This window comes from Micromys minutus (assembly GCF_963924665.1).
Source record: "Micromys minutus genome assembly, chromosome: 11".
NCBI lineage: Eukaryota > Metazoa > Chordata > Mammalia > Rodentia > Muridae > Micromys > Micromys minutus.
This window is the reverse complement of record NC_137980.1, coordinates 54140622-54165654: the sequence shown is the minus strand read 5'-3', so window position 1 is coordinate 54165654 and position 25033 is coordinate 54140622. Positions and strand designations below refer to the sequence as shown.

At 53.7% G+C, this 25033-nt stretch overlaps 2 protein-coding genes across 2 annotated transcripts; one reads left to right on the top strand and one right to left on the bottom strand.

Moving 5' to 3' along the window:
* Window positions 1–546: 546 nt before the first annotated feature.
* Window positions 547–11809, top strand: MYLK2 (myosin light chain kinase 2). The gene is made up of 13 exons (XM_080925200.1): window positions 547–663; window positions 761–860; window positions 1311–1761; window positions 2388–2686; window positions 4080–4185; window positions 4515–4608; window positions 6335–6444; window positions 6526–6667; window positions 8340–8410; window positions 8576–8704; window positions 9250–9402; window positions 9510–9642; window positions 10902–11809. Exons 2-13 carry the CDS (start codon window positions 809–811, stop codon window positions 10980–10982), a joined length of 1821 nt encoding a protein of 606 aa, XP_080781326.1. The 5' UTR covers window positions 547–663; window positions 761–808; the 3' UTR covers window positions 10983–11809.
* An 8763-nt stretch (window positions 11810–20572) lies between these two features.
* Window positions 20573–21752, bottom strand: FOXS1 (forkhead box S1). The gene has a single exon (XM_080924879.1). The coding sequence runs from the start codon at window positions 21721–21723 to the stop codon at window positions 20734–20736; it is 990 nt and encodes a 329-aa protein (XP_080781005.1). The 5' UTR covers window positions 21724–21752; the 3' UTR covers window positions 20573–20733.
* Window positions 21753–25033: the final 3281 nt, after the last annotated feature.

The following is a 25033-nucleotide window of genomic DNA, read 5'->3' as shown; positions in this document are numbered from 1 at the left end:
AACCCCTTCTTGAGGAGGGTCATCTTATATTTCTACTGGCCTCCCTCTGATGCTCAGTCAAGTCTCCATGGCCCCAAAGAATCCAAGAAAAGAAGCGTTTCCCCAGCAGGGGGAAATCAGACCAGCTGACAGGCAAAGCTGGCATGATTTCTTACCCAGAGATGGTCTGAGTAGATCCGGATACCTGGAGCACAGGACTGGGCCCCGGGGTTACAGCGGCTCTCCCCAAGCTCCTAGGAACCCAGAGGGTATGGCATAGAAGTGGGCACAGCCATTCCTGGGCCTGGGCATAGTCTTGCCCTTCAGCCCTGCCCAAAGACCCCTCTTCTTGAAGCCCCTTCCTGTATCCTGGCCACAGCCTGCTCCCCAGAGCCCAAATGCCCCCTCCCTTTTTCTTCCTAATGGTTCCAACACCATTCTACCCCATGTCAGGCCGTGGGAAGAATGCAGTGTCCTCTGAACGGGGGCCAAGAGTGACAGGTGGTGGCAACCGCACTGCATGGCCCCTGGTGTCAAAGATCCTCCTCTTAGTCTCCGCCTCCACTGCTCACGCCCCTGCCTCCGCCTCTGCTCACCGGGCCCAATCCCTTACAACCTCCCCAGGATTGCGCCCGAGTAGCTGCGGCAGACTGCGGGCCACCAGGTTGCCCCCTCTCTATCCAGGTACATCTCTCAGTTGACTGACCTCGGTCTTCTCTCTCCACAGCTGGAAAAGAGGGGGCACCTTACAACCTGATACACTTCACTCCTCTTCCTGCAGCTAGAAAGACTTGAGTTAGACAAGCAGAAGCACACGCCTACCTACCTCATGGCTACAGAAAACGGAGCAGTTGAGCTGGGAATCCAGAGCCTGTCAACAGGTGCCAAGCCGGGGGCAGCAGATAGGAGGGAGGAGCTTCAGAGGGGATGTTTTGAAGCCAGGGTTGGGCAGGTTTCTCACAGGGAAGTCTGTGACCAAGGTTCTCTGCTTGGTGCATGAGGGATTTGGGAATGGGGATAATCTGTGGGTGGAGTTGGGCTGGATCCAGTACCTGCAGGAAGCCATTGCTGGAGGGGAGATGGGACAATGAGACACCTCCATCAATGGCTGTGGGGGTTCACTTTAGAACTAGTACAAAGCCCATCTAGAGTCCGAGAAGCTGGTGAGGAGCCCCCAAGCTCCTGACAAGTTTGTCACCAAGCAGCTCCAGAGACTTGGAGGGACAGGCATTGAGAGGTTGTTTCCTGGGTAGGGGCCCAGAGCAGGTCTCTGCCCAACTTGGCAGGGAAAGAAAGGAGGGGTACTGACGGATGTCCCCCCTCCTTTGCAGAACAGACACCTAAAGGCACTGCAGGTGATGGGCCTCCAGCTTCAGAGAAAGAACCCAGCCCCCCAGTCACAGAGAAAGACCTGGGACCCCCTAACAAGAAGAAAGACCCTGGCGCACCAGAGCCAAAGAAAAATCCACATCCACCCTCCCCGAAAAAAGCCCCTGGCCCGGAGAAAAAGGGTGACCCGGCCTCAGCTTCAGCCAGCAGCCAGGGCGCTTCAGGAGAGGGGGACGGAGGTGGGGGGCCTGCTGAAGGCAGTGCGGGGCCTCCTGCAGCCTTGCCCCAGCCCACTGCCACAGCCGATGCCAGCATCCAGAAGCAAGCACCCTCCGGCAACCAGGGATCTGGAGAGGCCAAGGCAGGCAAGAAGGCAGTAGAAGGCCACGAAGCAGGAAGAAGAGGCTCACCTGCCTTTCTCCACAGCCCTAGCTGCCCGGCTATCATCTCATGGTGAATGGCCCTGCTTGGGGAGGGAGAGGTCTCTTGGCTCTTTTTTCCAGACTTAACCTCCCTGGCTCGAGTACTGGATTTTATCAGATCTCGTGCTGGGGAGGGTAGTTCTGGCCCAGGTACCTGCTCTACCACCCTATCCCTGAAGAAATGTTATTGCCTTCATTCAGAGAACAGGATGTTAGACAGAGGACGTCACGGAAGACTGGCTACAGGCTTTTCCCCCCACTAGGCTTCTGGGCATTTGTTTCATGAGTGTCCAGTGGTGAGCTGGATTGTAGCCTTCTTACTTTAATACAAAAAGAAGGCTAACACTTCATTCATAAGTTGATGTAACCAGTCATGCACAGCTGGACACTCATGATCTGCAGATGCAACAGTGACACTTCTCACACCAGTCCCAGTAAGGCAGTACTGGCAGTTACATAGTAACCTTTTCCTTTTAGCGGAATCAGGAGCCTTATAGCTTCCTGTCAGCCCGTGTGATTAGCCTCATCCTAGCAGCCAGCCTCTGTCAGTGGGTCTTCCTGTGTTGAGAGTTGACCCTTGATGTGGACAAAGCAGATGGCAAGTTTGGTCTGGAAGCCTTCAAACCTTCCTGAGGTGTCTCACTTCTTACCTTCTAGTTCTGAGAAGACACTGGCTGGGAAGCCCCTAAGCGAGACAACAGAACTCGTCTTTACGGGGGTGTCTGTAACCCCTGACCCCCAAGATCCTGGTCCAGCCAAGGCAGAAGGAGGGACGAGCACCCTGGCAGAGAAGCAGAAGGCAGAGGCAGAGAAGGCCCCAGACCAGGCTGGGCATGCTAAGGTGCAAGGGGACACCTCCCAGCGGATCGGGTTCCAGGCTGTTCCCTCAGAGAGAGCAGAGGTGGAGCAGACCCTCTGTCTCACTGCCAGGGAGGAAGACTGCTTCCAAATTCTGGGTAGGTAGGGGCAGACTGATGTCAGACTGTCCCAGGGATGGGGGAGGGAAGGGATGGAGTAGTCCCAGGTATCCTTTCTTATGCAGGGGGCTAACTTACCCTGATCCATGCCTCCCCCAGGTTCCCTGATGCAAATGTCGCAGGGCACCAGGTAGTATGTCTTTCTGAGATGGGAAATGGAAACAAAATGTCCAAAGATGGCGAAGACCTTTTGACTCAAAACCCCACTTTTGATTTTCTTCTACTTTGGTTAATAAGAAAATCGCACAGATGAACTGTAACGAGGAAAACTTGCTCCAAGTGGAGGTGGGGCTCTGTCTGAGGAAAGGTCCCAATGTCAGTTGCTTTGAAAGGAACTGGTGGAGGGCAGGGTGTCAGAGAGCCATAGCTGTTTTATGAGCTGCACAGGTGTTTGTGTGAGGGACCAGTGGCCAGGAAATCTGGGGCCGCACTCTACAGGTCCTGGGAGGAAGCCCTGGGGCGGTGGGGGAGCAAGCTTGTGCAGTAGGAAGAGCGAGGGGATCCCAGCAGGGGTGCAAATGGGCTGGGGGTAGGGTGACATAGGGTCAGGAGAGCCCAGAGTGTCCTGACACCCCCTCCTCCAGGCTGAGGTGCCCTGGGAGACCTGCCAGTCTGCCTGGCTCGCGGCACAGTGCCATTCAGACAGGGTGGGAGGACCTGGCGGCTGGGCGGTGGCCAGGGGCCCAGCCTCCTGCCCCCGCGGCTCCAGAGACCTCCGCCCCGCCCAGAGATCACATCCTTGGCATGACAGGACCTGAATCACCTCCAAGGGCCTTCTGATTTATCACCAGAGTGGCTTCCCTGCCGCCTCTGACTATTTTTAAAGGTTTCCATTCCGATGAGTCAGCCCGGTGGCCTTCGAAGCCCTCTGTCCTCATGATGGCCACTAGGTGGCGGTGTCTCACTATCGAACTGCTGTGTCCCTGGGCGCCCCACCGTGGTGTGTAATCAGGTGGCCGGCAACTCCACCCACACCGTCTTTCAGACACAGCAGTCCCACTGTCTGGGATTCCACTTCACAGCTGCTGTATGGGCTTGTTCGGGTGTGTGGCTGTTTTTAATGGCAACAGCCCTCCCCACCCCCCCACTATAGCTTGTCTAAGTCCTGTCGGCTAGCTAGTTGTCTTAACATTCTGCAGTGAACCAGATTTCCCATTGCTGGAGACAAATGCCGAGACCATTTTAGGTGTACAAGGCAGAACTAGAATCGGGTGGGTCTGATAGTCCTGTTCTGACCAGATGGTCCCCAGGCATCACTTGGCAAACTCAATTTTTCTTGGGGGATGGGGCAGATCAGTCAGGAGGCCGTGATGTTAAAGACTTTTCCCAGAAGTCTTCACCCCTGACTAACAGCTCAACTCTGTCTTCTTAGATGATTGTCCACCACCCCCAGCCCCCTTCCCACACAGGATCGTCGAGCTGAGGACCGGAAATGTCAACAGTGAATTCAGCATGAACTCAAAGGAGGCATTGGGAGGGTGAGATAGCTAACCAAGCTTGGAATCATGTATGGGGGAACATCCAGCCCCGGTGACCCAGACACAGCCCCTAGGACTGTCCCACGTGCTTCTCTGGAGTCACACATGTTACCCATCAGGTCTCCCAAACTGCACTGAGTAGGGTCACTTTCTGGATGAGCCCTTGGCCATCCCTAGTCTGTTCCTCTTTGCTCCATGCATTTCAGCCTCAGCAACCTTTGCTTCTAGAGGGAGTAGGAGCTGTGGGGTGAGTGCTCCCACCTTTCAGAGGCCTCTCCTGACCCCTGGGTCTGGGAAGTCCCTTCACTTCCTACCTCTCATCATTCTAGTGGCAAGTTTGGAGTTGTATGCACCTGCACGGAGAGAGCCACAGGCCTCAAGCTGGCGGCCAAGGTCATCAAGAAACAGAGTCCCAAGGACAAGGTAGTGGGGGGGTGCTGGCCCTACAGCAGAGAGATGCTCTTAGAATGGACACCTCTTATCTCCAGCCACCTACAGTGCCAGGCTGGGAGCCTGGTATGAAAACTCATGCCACACAGAGAGAAGGATGGACAAACAGCCTATTACAGGAGCCTGGTTCCCCCAGCTAGAGCCCACACATCCCATTTCTCAGGGGACTCTCCCTTCTATATCCTCTTGTGCAGCTCAGAAGCCCAGGGGAACATGGCTGCTGGTTCTGAGAGCCTATCTGGGCGGGATGCATTTTCTGTGTGGCTCTATCCTGCTCCTGTGTGGGGGCCTTTGACTTATTTGATCGACTGATTGGGAAAAGGCTCATATATACCAGAGTGACCTTGAACTCACTTTGAAGCAGAGGATGACTGTGAACTCCTGCTTCTGCTTCCTGTTTGTTGGGGTTTGTGTTTGCCATGATATCCAGTGGTTCTGGGAATTGAACCCAGGACTTCCTGCATGCTAGGCAAACACTCTACCAACTGAGCCACACTCGCAGCCTCAGATCTGTACTTTTGACTGCTCTTCCCTGGCTTCTACCACGACATCTGGTTCAGCATGAATGCTCAGTGTCCTGTGATAATTCACACAACTGTACACTGTGAGTTAACTGGAACCAGCGGTTGGTTAATTGATCACTGAGCATTTTGTTTTTCTTTGCCTTCCACCACACCAGGGCTGTCACAGGATTGAAAAAGTCCCCAACCTCATAGGACCAGCAGGTCAGAGTATAGGGACAGATAGGTGACTGAAGGCCGGAACGAAAGAACGAGCGTGACACCAGGTGTTGAGAGGAACTAGGAAGAAAGAGAGGCAGGGCGGTGGCTGGGAGTTTGGTCAGACAGACCATGTTAGACGCGGGTGTCTCTGGGGAAGCTGTAGGCAAAGTGTGAGCTGGATGTAGGGGTTGGGGTGAGGGGCAGAGATGCATCTGGACGGCCTCGCCCTGATGCCTAGACTTTAACAGCTGCCCTGGGGTTTCGGGCACAGGAGACACCTGATGAGTGTCACATGCCAATATCATGGTGTAAATATTCCTACATAGTTATGACAGCCCACCAATGAGACTGCTGATCTGCACACTGTCTGAAAGTGGCAGGGACAGTTGTTTAGTGTAGAAAAAAAGGGGTAACTGGTGGCTGGGTTTCTGATCTAGTTTAGGGTGGAACTGTGACAAAGGCCTTAGTGGTGGACTGTCAGTGGGTAGACACAGGTGATTGCTCCTTGTTCTTTGTCCCTGATACTTGGCTGAAGGCCTGTATCATACCCCCCCCCCCAATGGCTGTAGATGAATCAGCCATGGAGAAGGGTGGTACCAAGGACTTACTTAGCATATGATAAATTTGGGGCTTTCTTAGATTTCCCCAAAGGAAAATGGCAAAGATGGCTGCTCTGTATTTGGGAATCGATCCCATTTTAGGGGTGGGAGTTAAACAGGGTTTTATAGTGTGATCTAGATGGGTCTTGAACTCTTGACCCTCCTGCCTCTGCCTCCTGAGTTCCGGAATTCCGTGCATGTGCTAACACAATTGGCTTTGGGAACCAATCCCACCTGCCTACGACATAGTTATATCTCCGCTGCTGGTGCTCAGAGTGTGGTTATAGGGAGAGATTGATGGAGGCACGGAGACCAGTGGGAGGAGGTTGGAGGGGGTGTTGGTGTCCAGTGAGTCCTCTTGATTTCCCCACTTCTCAGGAAATGGTGTTGCTGGAGATCGAGGTCATGAACCAGCTGAACCATCGAAATCTGATCCAGCTGTACTCAGCCATTGAGACCTCACACGAGATCATCCTGTTCATGGAGTAGTGAGTGTCCACGTGGGAGTTGGGGCTGGGTGGCAAGGCCAGCAGGCCAGAACCAGTCTGCAGTGGGGTCTGTGTACACAGCATTGAGGGCGGCGAGCTCTTTGAGAGGATCGTGGATGAGGACTACCATCTGACCGAGGTGGATACCATGGTGTTCGTCAGGCAGATCTGTGACGGGATCCTCTTCATGCACAAGATGAGGGTCCTGCACCTGGACCTCAAGGTAGTGGGCTGAGGCCTCCTGCAGCGGCTGCTGTCACAGGCTCGTCTCTCTACTGTCCCTTATTCCTCTTTCTCAGCCTATTCAGAGTGCAAGGGACAGAGGGGAGGATGGGGGTGGAGAGAGTCAGGCCTCAGTCTCAGCTTCCTTGGAGCTTAGAGTCCAGTGTTTGGTTCACTATAGCTGCTGGTGCTGCGCAGTACCAACCTCCATGGTGGCCTGGGACAGATACTGCCGGTGGGTATTACTCAGTACTGTTGAGGGTCCACTTCATAGCAGCCAGTGTTCTGGGACACGTCCGTATAGCTCACTAAGAAGCATCATGCCAGTGTATAGGAGGCAGGCACTAGTGTGAACTCTACAGGGGGACTTTCGCATTCTGAGCTGACGGAGTCTCTTGCACACAGCCGGCTAAGGACACCAACAGATTTTTCACTGCACACTCACTTCTATCAGTACCAGTGGCTGCCAGGAGCTTAGAAACCTGCCTAGGGCTTCGAATGGGAAGAGGGGAACACGAGGTATCAGCTGTCTCCTGTCCCCGTGGCAGATGCTAGTAAGTACTGAGTCGGAATGTTAATAAGCCCCATCAGCGCAGAGTGGGTACCCGCGTTGGTTCATTCACTTAACGCACAGTTACCAAGTCCCGGCTACAGGAAAGAGCACTCCCCATGAGATACTAGGATGCACATGTTTCTTGTTCAATCTACAACATCCAAATGAGCAAAGCCCATTTTAAAAGGCTGTGAAAGGCACAAGAGAGCATCCAGGACACACAGAGGGAGAACATGGGGAAAAGACACTTGTCCAGTGGAGATAGGGCAATGGCTGGGGCATCCAACAGCTTCTGGCTTTGCTCAGTGTCATGTTCTGAGTGCGTGAGAGTCTCCCAGTTCTTCAGGTACCTATGAGGACAAACAGAGAAGGGGAGAGGACATGGTTTTCAGTAGGACGTAGGTGGAGCAGGGGCCTCAGGAGGCCAAGGTAGGAAGCTAGAAGAGAACTTGTGGGGATGAGAGGCGTGCGCTTCAGAAAAGAGGAGTGCCGGCTGAAGGCGCACAGGAAGTGGGCGGGCTAGGAAAAAGTCAGAGGTTATTTCCGAGTTATAGGGACAGACAGGGATCCCTCTAAGAATTAGGGTGTCTGGAAGGCTCCATGGAGAAACATCAGAGGTTCCTTGTGAGGGCTGATTTTTGTGGGGGATAGAGTAGAACCCCTAACTGAAACGCAAGGTCCTGAGGGAAAGAACTCTGCCTCCAAGTGTGTGGCTTTCAAAGAAGGATTTGCGCGCGTGGGAGGCAGGAGAGAGCTCGCTGTCTACAGACCCTCCCGTTACCTTACCCAGGCCCTGGCCCTCCAGTTCCTGATAGCAGCCCTGCCTGGCCTCCAGCCACTGCCTATCTGCAGATCTCAGTTTCTCCACCCTCTGCAGAGGTGGGGGGGTGGCAGGGAGATTCCTCCTGAGCCTGCTGGGTAGTCTTGTGCTTTGAGATACATTTTTCACAAGGACTTAGCCTCTTTACTTCCGAGAGCAGGTCTGATGGGTCTCTGAGTACTACCTAAGGATCTACCCCCACATGTGGGGCCCCAGCAAGGGATCAAGGTGGAACTGGGGGGTGGTGGAAGGAGGGAGAGCTGGGTCAGAGGCTGACCCCGGCCATCTCTGCCTCTTCAGCCTGAGAACATCTTGTGTGTGAACACCACTGGGCACTTGGTGAAGATAATTGACTTTGGCCTGGCACGGAGGTACCAGCTGGGGGGGGTAGGAGGGTGGGGCCTAGAGGTGAGGTGGAGAAGCAGGGGAGGATGTGTCTGGGGGGGTAGGAGGGTGGGGCCTAGAGGTGAGGTGGAGAAGCAGGGGAGGATGTGTCTGGAGCCGCTGGGCACCTAAGCTCTCAACCTCACTCCCAGGTATAACCCCAACGAGAAGCTGAAGGTGAATTTTGGGACCCCGGAGTTCCTGTCTCCAGAGGTGGTGAACTATGACCAGATCTCTGACAAGACCGACATGTGGAGTCTTGGGGTGATCACCTACATGCTGTGAGCCCTAGGGAAGGTGGTGGCTGCAGTCAGCAGGGGTGCAGGGATGGGTAGGAGAGGACAAGACTGGCTTTAGGGTTCTGCTGAGGTGCTCCTACCTTTCTGTTTGCCTGGTGCAGTTTTTGGTGTATGCTAGGGAGGATTTTGTACCCATTTTATAGATGAAAAAACAAACAAAAACAAAACCAAGGTTCCCTAAAAGCACAACATCCCACCCTGGGGCGATTCTGGATAGCAGATTCCTTATGCCCTGGGTGGGGACAGTGGATATCTCTTTTGCGTGTGCTCACTTTGTGTTTCACACTTACTGTTCCTCATCTTCACTGCAACCCTGGGAAGCTGGGGTTATTATGCCCATTTTACAGATGAGAAGAGTGAGGCTCAGAGAGGGGAAGTGACTTGCCCAAAGTCACCCAGCCAAATTCAAACCCAGGTCTGTCCCACTCTGGAAGCCCGGGGTCTTTCCAACACATGCTGCCTCTTAGGCTCTGGCCGGTCCTCAGCAGCTGCGACCTCACATCTCGTGCCACTCTCCTTCCCTCTAGACTGAGTGGCCTCTCTCCCTTCCTGGGAGACGATGACACAGAGACTCTAAACAATGTCCTGTCTGCCAACTGGTACTTTGATGAGGAGACTTTTGAAGCCGTGTCAGATGAGGCCAAAGACTTCGTTTCCAATCTTATCACGAAGGACCAGAGGTGAGACTCGCCCAGCCTGGGGACCCTGTGTGTTCTAGGACAGAGTGCATGCCTGGGCCAAGTGGAGCTGGCACAGGCCTGCCCTCACCACAGTGCCCTCTCCACAGTGCCAGAATGAGTGCTGAGCAGTGTCTCGCCCACCCCTGGCTCAACAACCTGGCAGAAAAAGCCAAACGCTGCAACCGTCGTCTCAAGTCCCAGATCCTGCTTAAGAAATACCTCATGAAGAGGCGTTGGAAGGTAGAAGAGCTGGGGCAGGGGGAGGGGCTGAGAGGTGGGAGGGGCTGAGAGGTGGGAGGGGCTGAGAGGTGGGAAAGCCCAGTTGCCGGCGCCGGCCCTTCCAGCTATGCCTTGGCAATCTCGGTTGACAGGGCCTGGCCTTGTCTGGGAAACATGGGCTTTTCTCTGGATCCTGGGCTAGCTCCCATTCTGAACAGGAGTTGTTCACTCAGCCTGCCTGCCAGCGGAGCATCATTAGTCTAGGGCTCAGGCTTCGGGAGCATCTCTGATCCTGTCACAACTCTTCTCCTCCATTTCCCAAATACTTAAATGAACAGCTGTTACTTCTAAATGCTCCTCTGCTATGGTAGAGACAGGAGGCAGGAGTCTGGGTCCTGTGGACTTAGCTTTCAGTGAAGGGTGGAGAGTTCTTAAGAGGAAGGTAGGAGTGCGGGGGCGGGGGGAGTTACACCTTCAAACAGGGTGTGGGGGGCCCAGTGAGGATGAGCAAGTGAATCAAGACCTCAAGGAAAGAGGGGGCAGGGCAGAGGGAGTATGAGGCCTCCTGGCAGAACGTGGGCGTGGGCGCTGAGCGTGAGCCTCAGGCAGCAGGATGTATGGCTGGAATAGATTGAGAGGTCCGAGGGGAACTGGAGACCGGCTAAGCAGCGGTTTTCAACCTTCCTGATGCTGCAACCCTTTAACACAGTTCCTCGTGCTGCAGTGACCTTAAAATTACTTTTGTTGTTACTTCCTACTTGTAGTTTTGCCACTGCTATGAACCATCATGTAAATGTCTAATATCCAGAATGATCTTAGGTGACCCCTGTGAAAGGGTCATTTGACCCCCAAAGGGGTCCAGTTGGGAATCGCTGCTGTAGAGAGACTCCTGAACTGGGACGAGGGGCTTCTTTTGATTGGACCAAATGGTGTCATGGCACTTTTTATAGCTGAGTAGGTACTCTGCTTGTTCTGACCTCTGACCCTCCTTTAATGATGGGCAGGTCTTTAAAAAATATCTTCTAAATTTTAATTTGATATTTATTTAATACTTATCTATTGTATGTATACAGAACATACAGAGGACAAACTCATGCTGTGGCCTAGAGGTCAGAGGACAACTTTAAGAATCAATCTGTCCTACTGTGTGGCTCCCATGGCTCAAACTCAGGCTTGGCTATAAGAACCTTTGTCTGCTGAGCCTTCTGAAGAACACTTGATCATCCCCCCAGGTTCTCTCCCACCGGGGTACTGACCAGGTTTCCTCTCTTGTCCCCCAGAAAAACTTCATTGCTGTCAGCGCAGCCAATCGCTTCAAGAAGATCAGTAGCTCGGGGGCACTGATGGCTTTGGGGGTCTGAACCCCAGGAGCGGCTAAGCCTGGATGCAGCTGCATAGTGCTCAAGGCTGAAACCACACAGCTCAGGAGGCCAGAGAGAGCCGGCCAGATAGATCTCCAGAGCAGGCTGGCCGGGCAAAGCTGCTCCAGGCCCGAGGCTTGGGGCTCCGCAGGTCCTTAGGCGCTTCCCCTATGTGAACATGGAGTGTGGCCTGGAATCTTGCTGCCGCCTCCTCAGCAGGGCTGTGGCCTGTCAGCCCCACCCAGACTCCAAGGATGGCCAGGCCATTTCCTAGACTCTCCCTAGCTTCCCCTTTGAACTGCTGCCCTGTAGCCTTCTCTCGGCCCCACCTGGGGCACCCTTGCCTGGAACGGATGGCCGGGGGTCCAGCAGGTGGGCTGCTGCGGTGGTGGATGGGAACCTCTAGTGGGGTAAGAATGCAGTCTGGCTGCCAGGGGAGACAGAGCAGGCTTTGTGTGAGAGGACCTCCGTGCCCTGTCTCACACTCCCAGCAGATATAGCCTCGCGTACACCATCTGGCCTCCTGGCCCCCAGCTTCTTTTTTGTGACCACCAACACACAGGAACTCTGAGAGAAAGCCAGTCCAGGCCTGGATTGGCGGTAGCAAGGGGAGGCCTGGGAGGCCTGAGACTGCCCCTAAAGTTTACTCAAGGACTGAGTCTTCCCATGCTGGCCACTCTGTGCGCATCCCAGGGGCATTCACAACCCCTGGGCAGGATGAACTGGTCGTATGATGAAGCCGTCGGGCAGACCCTAACCTGCTCTCAGCTTGTGCCTTGTAAATAAACACACAGGTTGGAGGCAGCCTCCTTCCCTCTGCATGCGCACACACTCGTGTGAGATCACAAATGACTGCATTAATTGTGCACCTACTATCTGCTACACACTGAGTTTTCACATCTACGCATAGAGTGGTGTTCACAGATGTAGGAGCCAGACTTCCAAGCATGAGTTGTGCTCCAGTGGTTTCCTCACTATGCCTCAGTTTCCTCTCCTAGGAGAAGGGTGATGTCACAAGAGTAAAAAGTGTACAGGTTGGCCTGTGCTCAGCTCTAGTCATGGGCTAACTCCTTATTCTTTGGAGGATGATGAGGAGGTAGATATGATTTGTATCTCGAAAAGGGAAACTGAGTCAGGTGGTGAGACAGAGTCCTACGTCACGGAGAGGAGAGAAAGATGGTATATCATCAGTAAGATGGAGATAAGGGTTTTGAACGGTTCACAGCCCAGAGAGGAAATGGGGCGGGTGGCGCCCTTATCCACATTCTGTAGGCCCAGAGCAAGAGAGGAACTTGAAGCTTACTCAGTAAGCCTGGGCCTGAGGATTGCGAAGAATTCTTCCTATGAGCTCCACACTGAACAAGGTCGGAGCAGAACACAGGGCATCCAGGAAAGGCTAAAGACCACACAGCCTGACGCCTGCTACAGTAACCCCTGCTTTCTGCGCCCCACGGGCCTCCCGTGCAGGCAGGGGCCGTCTGTGGAGGGGCAGCCTGGGAGGCAGATCAGAGCTGGTGTGCAGACTTTCCGAGAGGCGACAGAGCCCCAAGTAGAGAGCACTGGGTCCCCAACCTGCAGTGAGCAACATGGACAAATTGCGCCCTTTGTCTGATAGAAAAGCTGATTTCAGGAAGGCTCAAGAGGCTGCAAGGAACCAGGATCAGTACCCAGACTGACCAGGCACTGTTTCTGCTGTGGCTGCTGCCCCACTACCCTTGGCTTGGGCCTGGGTGTGTCCACAGTCAGACTTCAGTGATGCTGTACATCTTTCTCCTGCTTCCATGACAGCACCGCACCCCTCAGCCCTGCCTGCCCTGCTCTTGTAAGCAGCAGATACCACATGGGGTTTGGGACTCGAGGGACTCTGAAAACACGGCTTGGGCTGTGAATGGCAGATGTGCTTACAGCAGGGTTCCCAGAGCTCGCACACTGCTGCCCACTGCCCACTGGCACCCTGCTGTCTCCCTCCACCCCGACCTCCACCAGCCAGGCCTGGGTTTCCACCTAGTGGTCCTCTGCCTCACTGACTCCACCCTGGCTGAGCATCAGGCCACACAACATGATGATGAGGATGAGTCACTCCGAGAGGGGAGGAAGGGAAGGAGATTCAGCCTGAGCAGAGAGATCCAAGGCTCAGATCCCACTGGGGAAATAGGGCACAACAGGGAAGGCCCCCCACCAAAGATTTCAACAATTGGCACTAGAACCAAGTATAAGAACAAGCTCGTTTCCTTCTATTTTTCATTCTTTTTATTATTATTTTTTTTTTTTTTAGGTTTTTAGAGACAGGGGTTGTCTATGTAGCTGAGACTGTCCAGGAACTCACTCTGTAGACCAGGTTGGCCTTGAACCCAGAGATCTGCCTCTGCCTCCTGAGTGCTGGGATTAAAGGCATGTGCCACCACACCCAATTCTTGCTTCCTCCTCTTTAACTTGACCACAATCTTAGCTCTTCTTCTGTAATTCCTATAGCCCCCAGGACGGCTGAGACAGGATGAGACCATACTCCACTGATGCGGGGACAGGCTCAGAGAGGACAGATGACTTGCCCAAAGCCACACAGCTGGTTAATATGTCCAGGGCAAGAAGCCCCTCAAGGGACATAGGTAGGGACATCACCCTGCAACCCCAAATCTACCCTGCCACCCTTCTCATGTTTTCATGGGCTTCCCAGGTCCCAGGAGGCAGAGAACGCAGACTTGAAGTATAAACTGGCGAACGAGGTTTTCTAGGGATGTCCCTGTCTCTATCCCCTCAAAGACGGGGTCCCACTATGTAACCCTGGCTATCCTGGAACTCAGCAGGTTGGTTGGCTTTGAATTCACAGAGATCTGCCTGCCTCTGCCTCCCAAGTACCAAGACTAATGGCATGTACCACTCTGCCCTGCTTCATAAGGACTTTTTTGATCTCTCAAAGCCTACAGAGCACACTCTCAAAGCTGGAGCCCTTGCCCCGTTGCATGGCTGCATCTGCCTCTCTGGAGACTGGGACCCAAGCCCCACTGCACTCAGTAGAGTTCTATCCCTGGCAGTCACTGGGTGGAAGGAGTCTGTACCATAGATCTGGGCTAAGGGAGGCAGCAGTTCAGAGCTGACTGACAAGTGCCAAGTTGGAGCCAGACATGAGTGTAGTCTGAGACCAGAGCTCTGGGTCTGGAACCCTGCCATCCCTAGGATGCTAGGCCATGAGCTTCCCAGGCTCCAGGAAGAACATGGGGGCATGGCTGGTCTCACATAGTGTCTGCCTCAGCAACAGTGCATTGGCTGTCTCCTGTGTCACCCAAATATGCACCTCCCTGAAGTCTGGCTTGGGCACTCATTTGGTCTAAGAAGGGTTAAGAGCTTCCAGCAGACCCTCCTCCTATCTGGGCCTAACCCAGAGAGTGTTCCTCCAAGGCCATTTCCTGCCTCTGAGCCTGGGCCAGGCCCACAGTGACCACCCCCTGGGTCTGGAAGCCACCGAGGCCACATCTGGTTTGGATTACACCAGCACTCGGTGACGTTGCCTTTTCCTGTCTGAGTTTAGTGGCCTTGAATTCCTCTGGCCACCTTGAACCCAACTAGGCAGTGGTGGGAAAAGATGCAGCCCTCGCTTGGCCGCCCAGAGGGAGCAAGGCCTCCGGGGTTGTTCTGGGAGGTGGGGGGGCCTCTCTGCACCTGCTTCTCCTCCCCACTCTGAAAGGAAGCACTTCTTGATTCCCAGCACTGTATTGAGAAAATCCATTTGTTAACCATTTAGCATTTTACCACTAAGGAACCCCGAGGCACAGGCTTTCCCAGTGAATTTAGGGTGTGAGTCATGAGCGGTGTGAGTGAAGCCTCTGGGGAGGCTTATAATCTCTGGGACCCCAGAGGTAGGGTGGAGGCTGGGCGAAGTTGGAAGAAAACTCAGGAAACCAAGGTACAGGAAGGAGTCACCAAAGTAAGGTCTTATCTCCCTAGTGACACTCTAGGTAAGGGTACACAAGGAGCAGGGCATTCTGGGATAGTGGGGAGAGTGTGGTGGGCCAGAGAGAGCACATGAAATAAAAAGCCCGCAAACAAGCGTACCTGAGTCCATTTTAGTGAGACTTTGAATGCGTTGGTGGAGATAGTTTGAGGAAATAATCAGGGGACTCAATGTAGAAGGGAGCCACAGAAGAGTCTTGAACAGAGGACGAGGATGACAGATTGATATCTGCCACCTTGCAGGCGAGTCGGTGGGAGAGACCGGAGGTAGAGAGAGCAGAGGAGGCTGTGCCCAGCGGCTTTAGCAGAGACAGAACAGCGAATCAGCAGGACTCAGGTACCTCGAGGCACACAGGGCAGTAATAGGCACAGGATTCCGGGTGCAAACTTCCCTACCTGCTTTCACGATCCTGTCTGTAAAATGGGATAATGACAAAACCCGCTTCCCAAGGTCAGTGCCAGAGTCACACGAGATGCCCAGGCAGAGCCTGGTGCAGGCTCCTGAGCCCATATTTGGCTATTTCAGGATCCTTCTGTGTTCCACATACGATTCCAGTTGAAGGGACAGCAGTGAATAGACAAAGCCCCTGGTCTCAAGGATCTTCTAGTGGGCAAAACACGTTGACCGTAGCCTGTACTGGCAGGAGGAGAAAGGGCAGAGGTCAGGAAACACTCATGATGGAGTCTGGGAGCAAGCGAGGAGACCCCTGTGGATGGCAGCAGAGGGGGCTATCAGGCAGAGGAAAGGGTGGGCATGAAAGCTGCTTTGAGTCAGTGAGGGGAGAGACTTCGAATGCACGCTCTTACCCACAAGCCCTAGATGGTGCTGAGTGAGGCAGGGAGTCCCTGGGGTTCTGTGGGACAGCCATTGTGAACAATGACCCTTCCTCCACATCTGTGTCCTCAGGTGAAAATACTTAGGTACCGACTCTACAAGCATGAAAGCCTCACGGAGGGGCTGTGGGGAGACAGCATGAGGCTGCCGGTTAACAGACTCTGCTTTGGGGCTCCTCTGGGGTTAGCAGTGGCCAGTGACAGGGACTGTATGTAGAAAGCCATCCTGCGGAGAGGGGACAGCCCTGGGAGAGCAGGCAGCAAGCACTTCTCCTGGAAGTGGAGAAGCATCGGAGTTGGCTGTCAGCAGGGAGGAAGGACTGGTACCTAAGTGACACCGGGCAACCTTGGTACTGGCCTGGAGGACAGTGATGGGGGAAACCCCAGCCGCCCCACCTAGTGGAGTGACTAACAGGCCTCTGGTCTGTTTTCAACCACAGGGCCACTTCCTTCTGCCTATCGACTGTCTCCTGTGTCACCAACCCATTTACTAGCAGGATAGGAACCTCAGAGGAGCTTCTTGTTTGTGGTTTTGCTGTTTGTGTGTGTGTGTGTGTGTGTGTGTGTGTGTGTGCTTGCGCGCGTGCAAGCGCGCCATGCTCAAAAGATAGGGCCATGAGAAGTGGGCCAAGAGTGTGGGGACTTCTGGTGGGGATACTTTTATTCTAATTTCATCTCTGTTGACCAAATTATAAATGAAGATGCCAGTCCTAGGCATCAAGAAGAGCATTCCCATTTTACAGAGGAGGAAAACTGAGGCTTGGATGAGTGAATCCACACCGCAAGGAAGTGGAAAGGACGGACTTTAAGCCCACGGAAGTGGTTAGTCCTTTCTCTGCATTCTGTCCCTTTCTTCCATAGCAGCCAGACACTGTCTTGTGAGAGAACCCATCCTGGCGAGGGGACAAACCAGCTTCCAGTACTGATTTACTCCGCTTAACTATCGTCCATATTGCAATTCTGAACGCCAGACCCTGCTCTAAGCACTTTGCAAATGCTAACTTAAAGAATCCTCACACAGTCCCATGGGGGTAAACACCCCTTCTGTATCATTCTGAAAAAAAGAAAAAAACAGTGAGAGGAAGTGACTTTTCCCAGGCCACACTGAAGGCAAGCTTGCCTCTGGCAGCCTGGGTTATGGGTGATGGGGGCTGGGACAGGGGAGGAGGCTGGACTGAGACCTGGATTCCTGGCCTGCTGCACTCCCAACAGGCAGATGTGCCAGGCCAACACAAACTCCCCCTGCTTTCTCATCACCGTGGCAGCCTCAGGAAGCCGCCCTCTGGGGGAGAGGGTCTCTCCCCAGCCAAATGCTTTCTGGGGGTGTGGGAAGGCATGAGTAACTTGCAGCTTAGGCAGGGGAGTGCCTTTGTCAGGGGAGGAAGCAGTGGGTGGGAGGCAGGCCTGAGAGAAGCTCAGTGCAAGAGTCTGGGAGGTGAACCCTCACAGAGCGATGGGGACTCCATCTATGCCCTTCTGATGGCAGACAGGCACTTTGACCTTGGACAGGCAGACCAAATGCCAGCAGGTAATGACAGACAACAAGGTCGCTGTATTTTGTTGAGCCGAGCCCTTCCTACTTCCTGGAACGCACATAACGTAAGAGGGTCAGAAGACAGTCTGTCAACTGTGCATTCCAAACATCCATGCTGCTGTGACTAAGACCTCTGGAATATTCTTAAATACGGATCCTACCATTTTAGGATTGGATTTAGTCTCAAAACCCTTCCTGCTCTAATTTTCTGAGGAGGAGTAAATGGTCTCTGGAACCGGGGCTGGAAACAGATGAGTGTCCCTGAAGGTTGTCTGATACCACATCCCTGACCTAAGCATTGTATGGCTGGATTGAGAGGACAGCCCTGTTGGCTTTGCTGTGTGACCTTGGCCTTGACATCTGTATCAAGATGTTCTGTCTAGTCTGAACTGATGAAGGGTACTTACTGTCCGCCCCCACCCCACAGGGGCAGTCAGGCAATATGTGGAAGTATCTGTTGGCCACAGAAAGAATGTTAGGGCAGGATGCACAGTGGGTGTGGAGTAGAGAGCAGCATAAGGTTACAATGTCTAGGCTTCCTGGCCAAGAGCCTCCAGAGATGGGGTGTCCTTAAGGTTGTCCCCCAGGCCAGATACTCCCTTGAGACTCAGATACAGAATCAAATCACCCACTTTCTGTTTGTTGAACAAAGAGAGTGAAACTAAGACCCAGAGTGGGTGGGCCTGGTCCAAGATTGAATAATGTACCTGGGGTAGGCCTAGACCAAGATCCTACTTGGGAACATCAACATTTCTTGACAAGCAAGGAGTCTTGGGGGTTGAGAGCAAGGGAACAGTGGCCAGAGCTGACTTCTCTCTCTCTCTCTCTCTCTCTCTTTCTTTCTTTTATTCTTTTTTCTTTCTTTGTTTCTTTCCTCCTTCCTTCCTTCCTTCCTCCTTTTTCCTTTGTTTCTCTTTTGCATATTTCCTAAGGCCCAAAGCAAGCAAGGCCTGGACCTGGCTGTCCACAGTCTCTGAGTGAGCTGCTCTCATGGGTGGAAATCAGTGGCCCTGGTACAGGCAGTGTCCACTAAAGACAGAGGGAGGAACCTGAATCTCATCATCTTGGCCCAAGCCCAGGGAGGAACGGAGGCAGGGGCCTTTCTTGCAGAACCCCTAGTTCTTCTCCTGGGACACAAACAGAGCTCAGGGGCTGAGCATCCCTTGGGAGGCTGGGTGCTTTCCCCAGCTCTGCTAGCTTCCCATCTTCCTTCCAGCTAGGATACAGGCTGAGAAGAGACTTGGGGTCACCAAGGCTCCAGAGGAATTCAAAGCAAGGAACAGTGCCCAACAGAGGCCTCTTTCCCTGACCCAGCTGAGAAAGAATCCTCACAAGGGACTCTGTCCTTTCTCTAACTGTGTCACCCTAGCATACTTCTACACCCACACACTGACCCCACATCATATGAGGGGCCTCTTTCTCTGTGTACCTGAATCCTTACTACATGGGACCCTGCTGTATTCCTTCCCAACAGCTCATTGTTTTGCTGCTTAGGGTGCAGCAGGCAGGGTAAGGAGGGAGAAATGAGAGGGGAGGAGGGAGGAGTGTGAGGGGAGGAGGGACAGTTCACACCCCCCAGCTGGCCAAGCATTTTCCCACTGCCTTCTGGCCACAGCAAGCTTGGCCTCTCAGGTCCCCCTCCACCTCGGTTCTGGAGTCTGTGGGAACCAGACAGTTCAGCCAGGCCAGCCAACAGGCTTCCTCTAAAACCTCAGGGGGCCTGTGAAGGGAGGGGAGTCACAGAGGCTGAAGTCAGGGAAGCTGCCCAGGGCTTAGGGAGAAGAACAAGCCACCTGCCCAAAGAAGGGCAGCCACTGGGTGCCACTTCATGGGACATAAGGCTTTCTGGGCTCTCTATAGAAGACTAAAATGGGAGCACACCAGCACTTTGTCCCTTTTGCCTCCCCCCATATTCAGATGATGAGACGAAGGTTCAGAAAGCCTTCTCCTGTTCCTTGCTGTGCTGGGGCACCGGTGAGGACCAGGTTCCTGTCTGTTCCCTTCGTGGGTACCATGCAAACTGCCATGTACCTATACCTAGGGCAGCCATGAATCCTGTTCTTACCCTCAAAAATGTGTTCATTAAGGGTCACAGGAGGGGTGGCGAGATGGCTTAATGGGTAGAAGCCCCTGAGTTCAATCCCCAGGACACACATGGTGGAAGGAGAGAATCTACTCCCACAGGTGGCTCTGACCCCTGTCTCTCTGTCTCTTTCTCTCTCTCACATACACTCACACACTCACACACATACTTACACATTCTCACACACACTCACACACACATTCAAACACATACACACACATTTAAACACATACACACACTCACACACATTCAAACACATACATACACTCACACAGACTCACACACACACTTTCACACACACTCACACGCTCACACACTCACACACACTCACACACACACTTACACACACTCACACATACACACACACTCACACACACCCACACACACATACACACACACTCACAAATGAATGTAATACAATTCATGGAAAAGCCACCAGGACATCTCAGGACCCAGGAACCCAGGAGAGGTCCCGTTCCTGTGGGGAGTTCAAATAAAGACCAGTGCTGCCTTTAACTTTGACCCCCTGCCTGCACCAGAGAGTGAGGGGTGTCTTGTCAGTACGGGAAAGGGCCTCCTTTCTCTGGGGCCATCCTATGCTGCCCTCGGCCAGCTTTCTACCTTGTGCCTTCTCTCTGTTTCGTCAGAGCCACACAGACCTGGGTACTCTTTACTCTCTGCCACCCCTTTCCCCCAGGAGCATGGGTGAGCTCTGAGCCTCAGTTCCAGCCACTGTAAATGGGGCTGATATTCCATAGAACCCAGACAAGATGACAGAGACAAAGCCAGAAAGAGGATTGCAGAGGACATGCTGGGGCTCCATGGAGTGTCCAGTTACAACCAGGGATGGAAAGCATCCTAGGACGGCCCAGCTTTCCCATACTCTGTGGATCTTGGCTGCATTTCCCTTCCTGCTGCCCTCCTGCCCTACTTTCCCTTCCTGGGAAACTCCCCAAGAAAGTCCCCAGCAGGAGAAAGCCTTAACCAGGATCTTTCCAGGAGGGTCCCCCACCCCTGCTGCACCCCCCACACCTCCACTCCACCACAGTGCCCACACAGAACCCAGCATCCCGGCCCTTAGCCCCAGTCATTCAGCAGGCAGACCCTTATCACCACACTAGCTTTATTATCCCCGAGAACCACAGAGAAAAATCTTAGGGTTCCATTTCCCCACCTCCCAAGTTTGTCAGGAGGCCCCTCAGGACCTGGCTGACTGCTCACTTCTGCCTTCTGGTCCTCACAGTCCTTGCCTGCCAGGGCTGGGTTCTTGCAGAATACCCTAGGTCACATAGCCAGTCCGAGTCTCCAGGAAACAGTCGACAGAAGCCTTACAAAGGAGCTGCTGAAGTCAGTCACTCGAAGAAGAGCATTCCCGGGGTCCGGTAAAGACAAGGGGGTAATCCCAGCGGATAGCCAGAACCCCCCTGGACAGGGAAGCCCCCAGCTACCCAGGGTTCCTTGGAGTCAGCTGGCAGGGGCAGTGGAACCCGGTGAGAGGACGAAGGAGTCGAGGATCCAGGGGTGGTGACTGTAGAAGCCAAGAGGTGTTCAAGGCCTGGCTCAGTCCCCATACAGAAATTCATCGTCTGCATCCGACACTGGTAGCTGCTACCGATGCTCTCGGGAGCCACACTGGGTGTGGGGGTCTTGCTGAGACTCTCAGCTTCAGTGAAGGCAGTTGAGAAGCTGGATGCTGGGCACGGTGACGTTGAGGTGGCTTCAGAGAGTTCCCTTGGGCCTCCAGACTTTGCTGAGCACATGTCTTTGGGTTCAGTGGGCAGCTGGGGTCTGGCGTCACTGGTTGTTGGGCACATGTTGGCTGGCAAAGATCCCATTAGACCCCCAAAGCTTAAGACCTTGGGGTTTGGCACCTCTGGTGGGAATGGGCACAGCCTGCCAGTTGTGGTGTTGGGGGCTCCTTGGTCCGGGTTGGTGACTCTGAGGGGTCTATGGTCTACCTTGATAGGGCGCTTGGTGCCCTGGGCACCTGTGCGCTTGGTGAATCGTCTGCGGCGACGGAGGAAGCTGCCATGCTGGAACATGTCGTGGCAGTCTGGATCCAGGGTCCAGTAGCTGCCCTTGCCCGGCTTGCGGTCATCACGAGGCACCTTGACGAAGCACTCGTTGAGAGACAGGTTATGGCGGATGCTGTTTTGCCAGCCCGGCCGGTTGTGCCGGTAAAAGGCAAAGCGGCCCATGATGTAGCGGTAGATGCCACTGAGGGTGGCCCGCTGACCCGGCGAACTCTGGATAGCCATGGCGATCAGAGCTATGTAGCTGTAAGGGGGCTTGGTGGGCTCTGCCGAGGGAGCCAGGGATTCTGGTGACGGTTGCTGCTGCATGTTGGCCGTGTTGCTGAGACCGTAGAGCCAGGCACGGCATTCAGGGCTGGCGATCTGCACAGGCTGCCCAGTCTGTTAAAAGACCCACTGGCCCAGCCTCCCAGCCTAGAAAGGCAAAAAGAGGTGGGCCCACCAGGCTGCCCATCCCTCCCCTCTCACCGCCCTTGTCAAGTCTAAGGAGGCGGGTAAGGAAGGCCAGCAGTGAAGCTGTGAGCAGATGCAGGGTGCAGAGGACTGGCCCTGAAATTGAGTGAGACGGGCAGGCAGGCAGACAGACAGATACAGATACAGACAGACAGACAGACACACACACATACGTGGTAGAACCAAACATACAGAGACAATTAACATACACAGAGAGAGTGCCAGCCACAACAGAGAAAAAAAAAAAAATGAAGAAACCTGCAGACAGAAGGAACTGCGGAGACACAGATATGACCCAAGTTAGAACTGGGGGACCAGAAGGGGAAAATCTAAGCAGAGTCCCTATGAAGTGGGAAAAGCCACAGAGGCTCCTTGAGTACCCTGGTTCTGGCTTTCTCTCTCCTCTGCCACCTCCTTCCCACACTATTCAGGCCTTAGGTGCTCGCCTGCAGACTTTGGAGGGGTCCAGGGATGATAAGGAGGTTGCTCACAACCCAGTTCCCCTGAACCCTGGCGCCCTCTAGTGACCGATGTGGGGAGGACGGCCAGCTGGACAGAGCCCTCAGCTTCCTATCTCTGAAATGGAACTAAAATGTTAACATCTGGTCGGTGATGAGGCCATAACAAAATCCCTTAGAAGACGGTGCCCTGGGAGAGCCCAGAACAGAGGAGGTACTGGAATCTCTGTGAACTCATGCTCCTCCAACCTGGGGTGCAGCAGAGGCCAGGACAAAGTCAGCCCTTTCAATGGGCCAAGTGTTTTCTCCATGCCCCTCCCCCACAAGTCTGTGGTCAACTGTTGTGGGCTTAGCCAGCTCACGAACCCCATCCACCAAGACCAAGGCTGCTTCACAGACCTTCACAGCTTCTTTTGAACAGAGGAGGGTTCCGAGGCTCGCTGAGCCTCAATAACTTCCCAGGTTGCACAGTTAATGAATGACAAACCTGGTTTAAAATCAGGTATTGTTTAACTCCTTAACATCATTTCATTCGTGAGGATTCAAAGTGGGGGAAGTCATAGGACCCCAGCTGAAAAGAAGCTGTGAACCCCAAGAGTATAAAGGCCATCCTGTTTGCTCTGTACACCCATATCCAGCACTGGAAATTTGGAACACAGCAGCAACTCAACAAACATTCCTGAGATGACTGGAAAAAACAAAACAAAACAAAGAAATTTGGTCCTTTGTCAAATCATATTATTTTCTACCCATAGAGTGGCCTGTTGGTTGGGGCTGGGGTTCAGTGGTAGAGCACATGTTTAACATGTGCAAGGCCCAGAGGTTAATTCCCAGCACATGCACATGCATGCACACACACACACACACACACACACACACCACCCCCACCACCACAACAACAAAAGAAAGAAAGAGATGTTTATTTTAAGAATCCTATAAATCAGTCCAGAAAAGGAAAAAAAAAAACTGTTACCCTACTCCCAAGGCAAGGGGAGGACAGAGACGTTGGCTCCTCAGAAGTGTGTGATGGGCAGTGGTCCATGGGGAGAAGCTGGCCTCTAGTCTTGGACTCTGCCTCAGAGCTGTGTTTGTTTTTCCAAAGATAGAATCCTCCAGGTATTGGTGCTGGTAGCCAAAACCCAGGATTCTGTTTTGAGTCCCCCACCAGGTCCCCTGAGATACAGGTGATAGGACAGGTAGGACAAAGGGCCTGAAACCCAGAGCAGCCGGGTGGAAGGCCTCTGTTGCTGTAGGTTGGCTCTTCTCTAAACAGGTCTTGTGGGCTAATCACTGGGAAGCAGTGCTTCAAGCAAACTGGAAGCACTATAACAGGGTAAGGCTGGTGCTAAGGGATGAGCTGACCTCACGCTGGGCCACTGACAAGTGATTTTTTCCTGTCTCTACCTCAAACCCAAGGGGCTTCCAGGTCAAGTGCCAGCTGACTCCCAAGCCCTGCATTCTAAATCTCTGCCCTCAGGGCTATTTTCGACTTCGTCTGTTAGTGACCTGGTTAGGCATCTCCACTGGCTCAGGGAGGGTAGAGTTGAGGATAAAGTCCAAAAGCAGGCGGACTGCTTTCAGTAGAAGTGAGAGAGGAAGCAGCCATCTTGGGGCTCATTCTGCTGTGTCAGATGGTGAGGATGCTGCTGGCGGTGCTGGGCTGGGAATCTTGTGAGGCCTCAAAGTACAGGAGCTTCCAGTAAAGGAGAAGCTGGCGAGCAAAGACTGGCTCGAGTTCAGGCAGCATCGGGCAATGAGGCAACCCTCTTCCCACATTCTGGGTGGGAGACATGCTCACCTTTGAACCACACAGACCACATGAGCTTTTTCTCTGGCTGGTCTAGAGGACCTGGGTGCTCAGGCACAGGGTGACCATCCTTAGGTGGGCCTGCAGTTTTGGTGGCACAGAGACTGAGCGAAGGGCCAAGAGCTTTGCATCTCATCCAGTGCCCGCTGTGTGCTCTATTTCCATGTCCAAAGATGCCCTTGTCTATGTCCCCAGGGGACTGAAAGGCATCTACCACCAGTCTTGGTGACCATGTTGTTGTTGTTTATTCATCGTTGGTACCTCTGTGTGGTGTCTTATTTCCCAGAGATCCTCATTTTGAGGCCACCCTCCTGAGCCCACGATCACAAGTGCGTACCCTCCACTGTCCAGGCCAATGTGCCCATGTCTCCCGAGGCACACTGTGAGTGCTTACCCAGGACGAAGCAGCTGGCAGGTGTGCTTGCGGTGTGCTTGCTCTCCAGTTGGGCGCCAACAGGGCACCCAGCTCAGGCAGGCACTCTGTGAACACTCCCTTGGGTGTCACCCACAGCAGCAAGCCGGGCTGCCACTCTTGTCCAATGGAGGATCCTGAGTGTCCCCGGGAACATGCTGCAGCTTTCTGCCCAGCACAAGGTGGCTTCAAGCACCAGCATAGGGCTGCAGAAGATTCTCACATGCAGCCAGCAGTCTGCAGGGAAGGAGAGACGGGAAGGAGGAGCCCCCCACTTCGATATCCACAATGCCAACACCCTCCTTTACTCTCGGCACAGCGGGTTGAGGTCCAGAGGTCCTCCGATTCTCACCATGGGAATTTTTGCCATTTTCTCCCCCCAGTCAGCAACACTGAGAAATGAGTGGCAGCAGGAGTAATAGAGCCCATTGTAGAAACTCGTCTGATATGATGCTCTTCTTCTGTGGACAAAGATCTGGGTTCCATCCT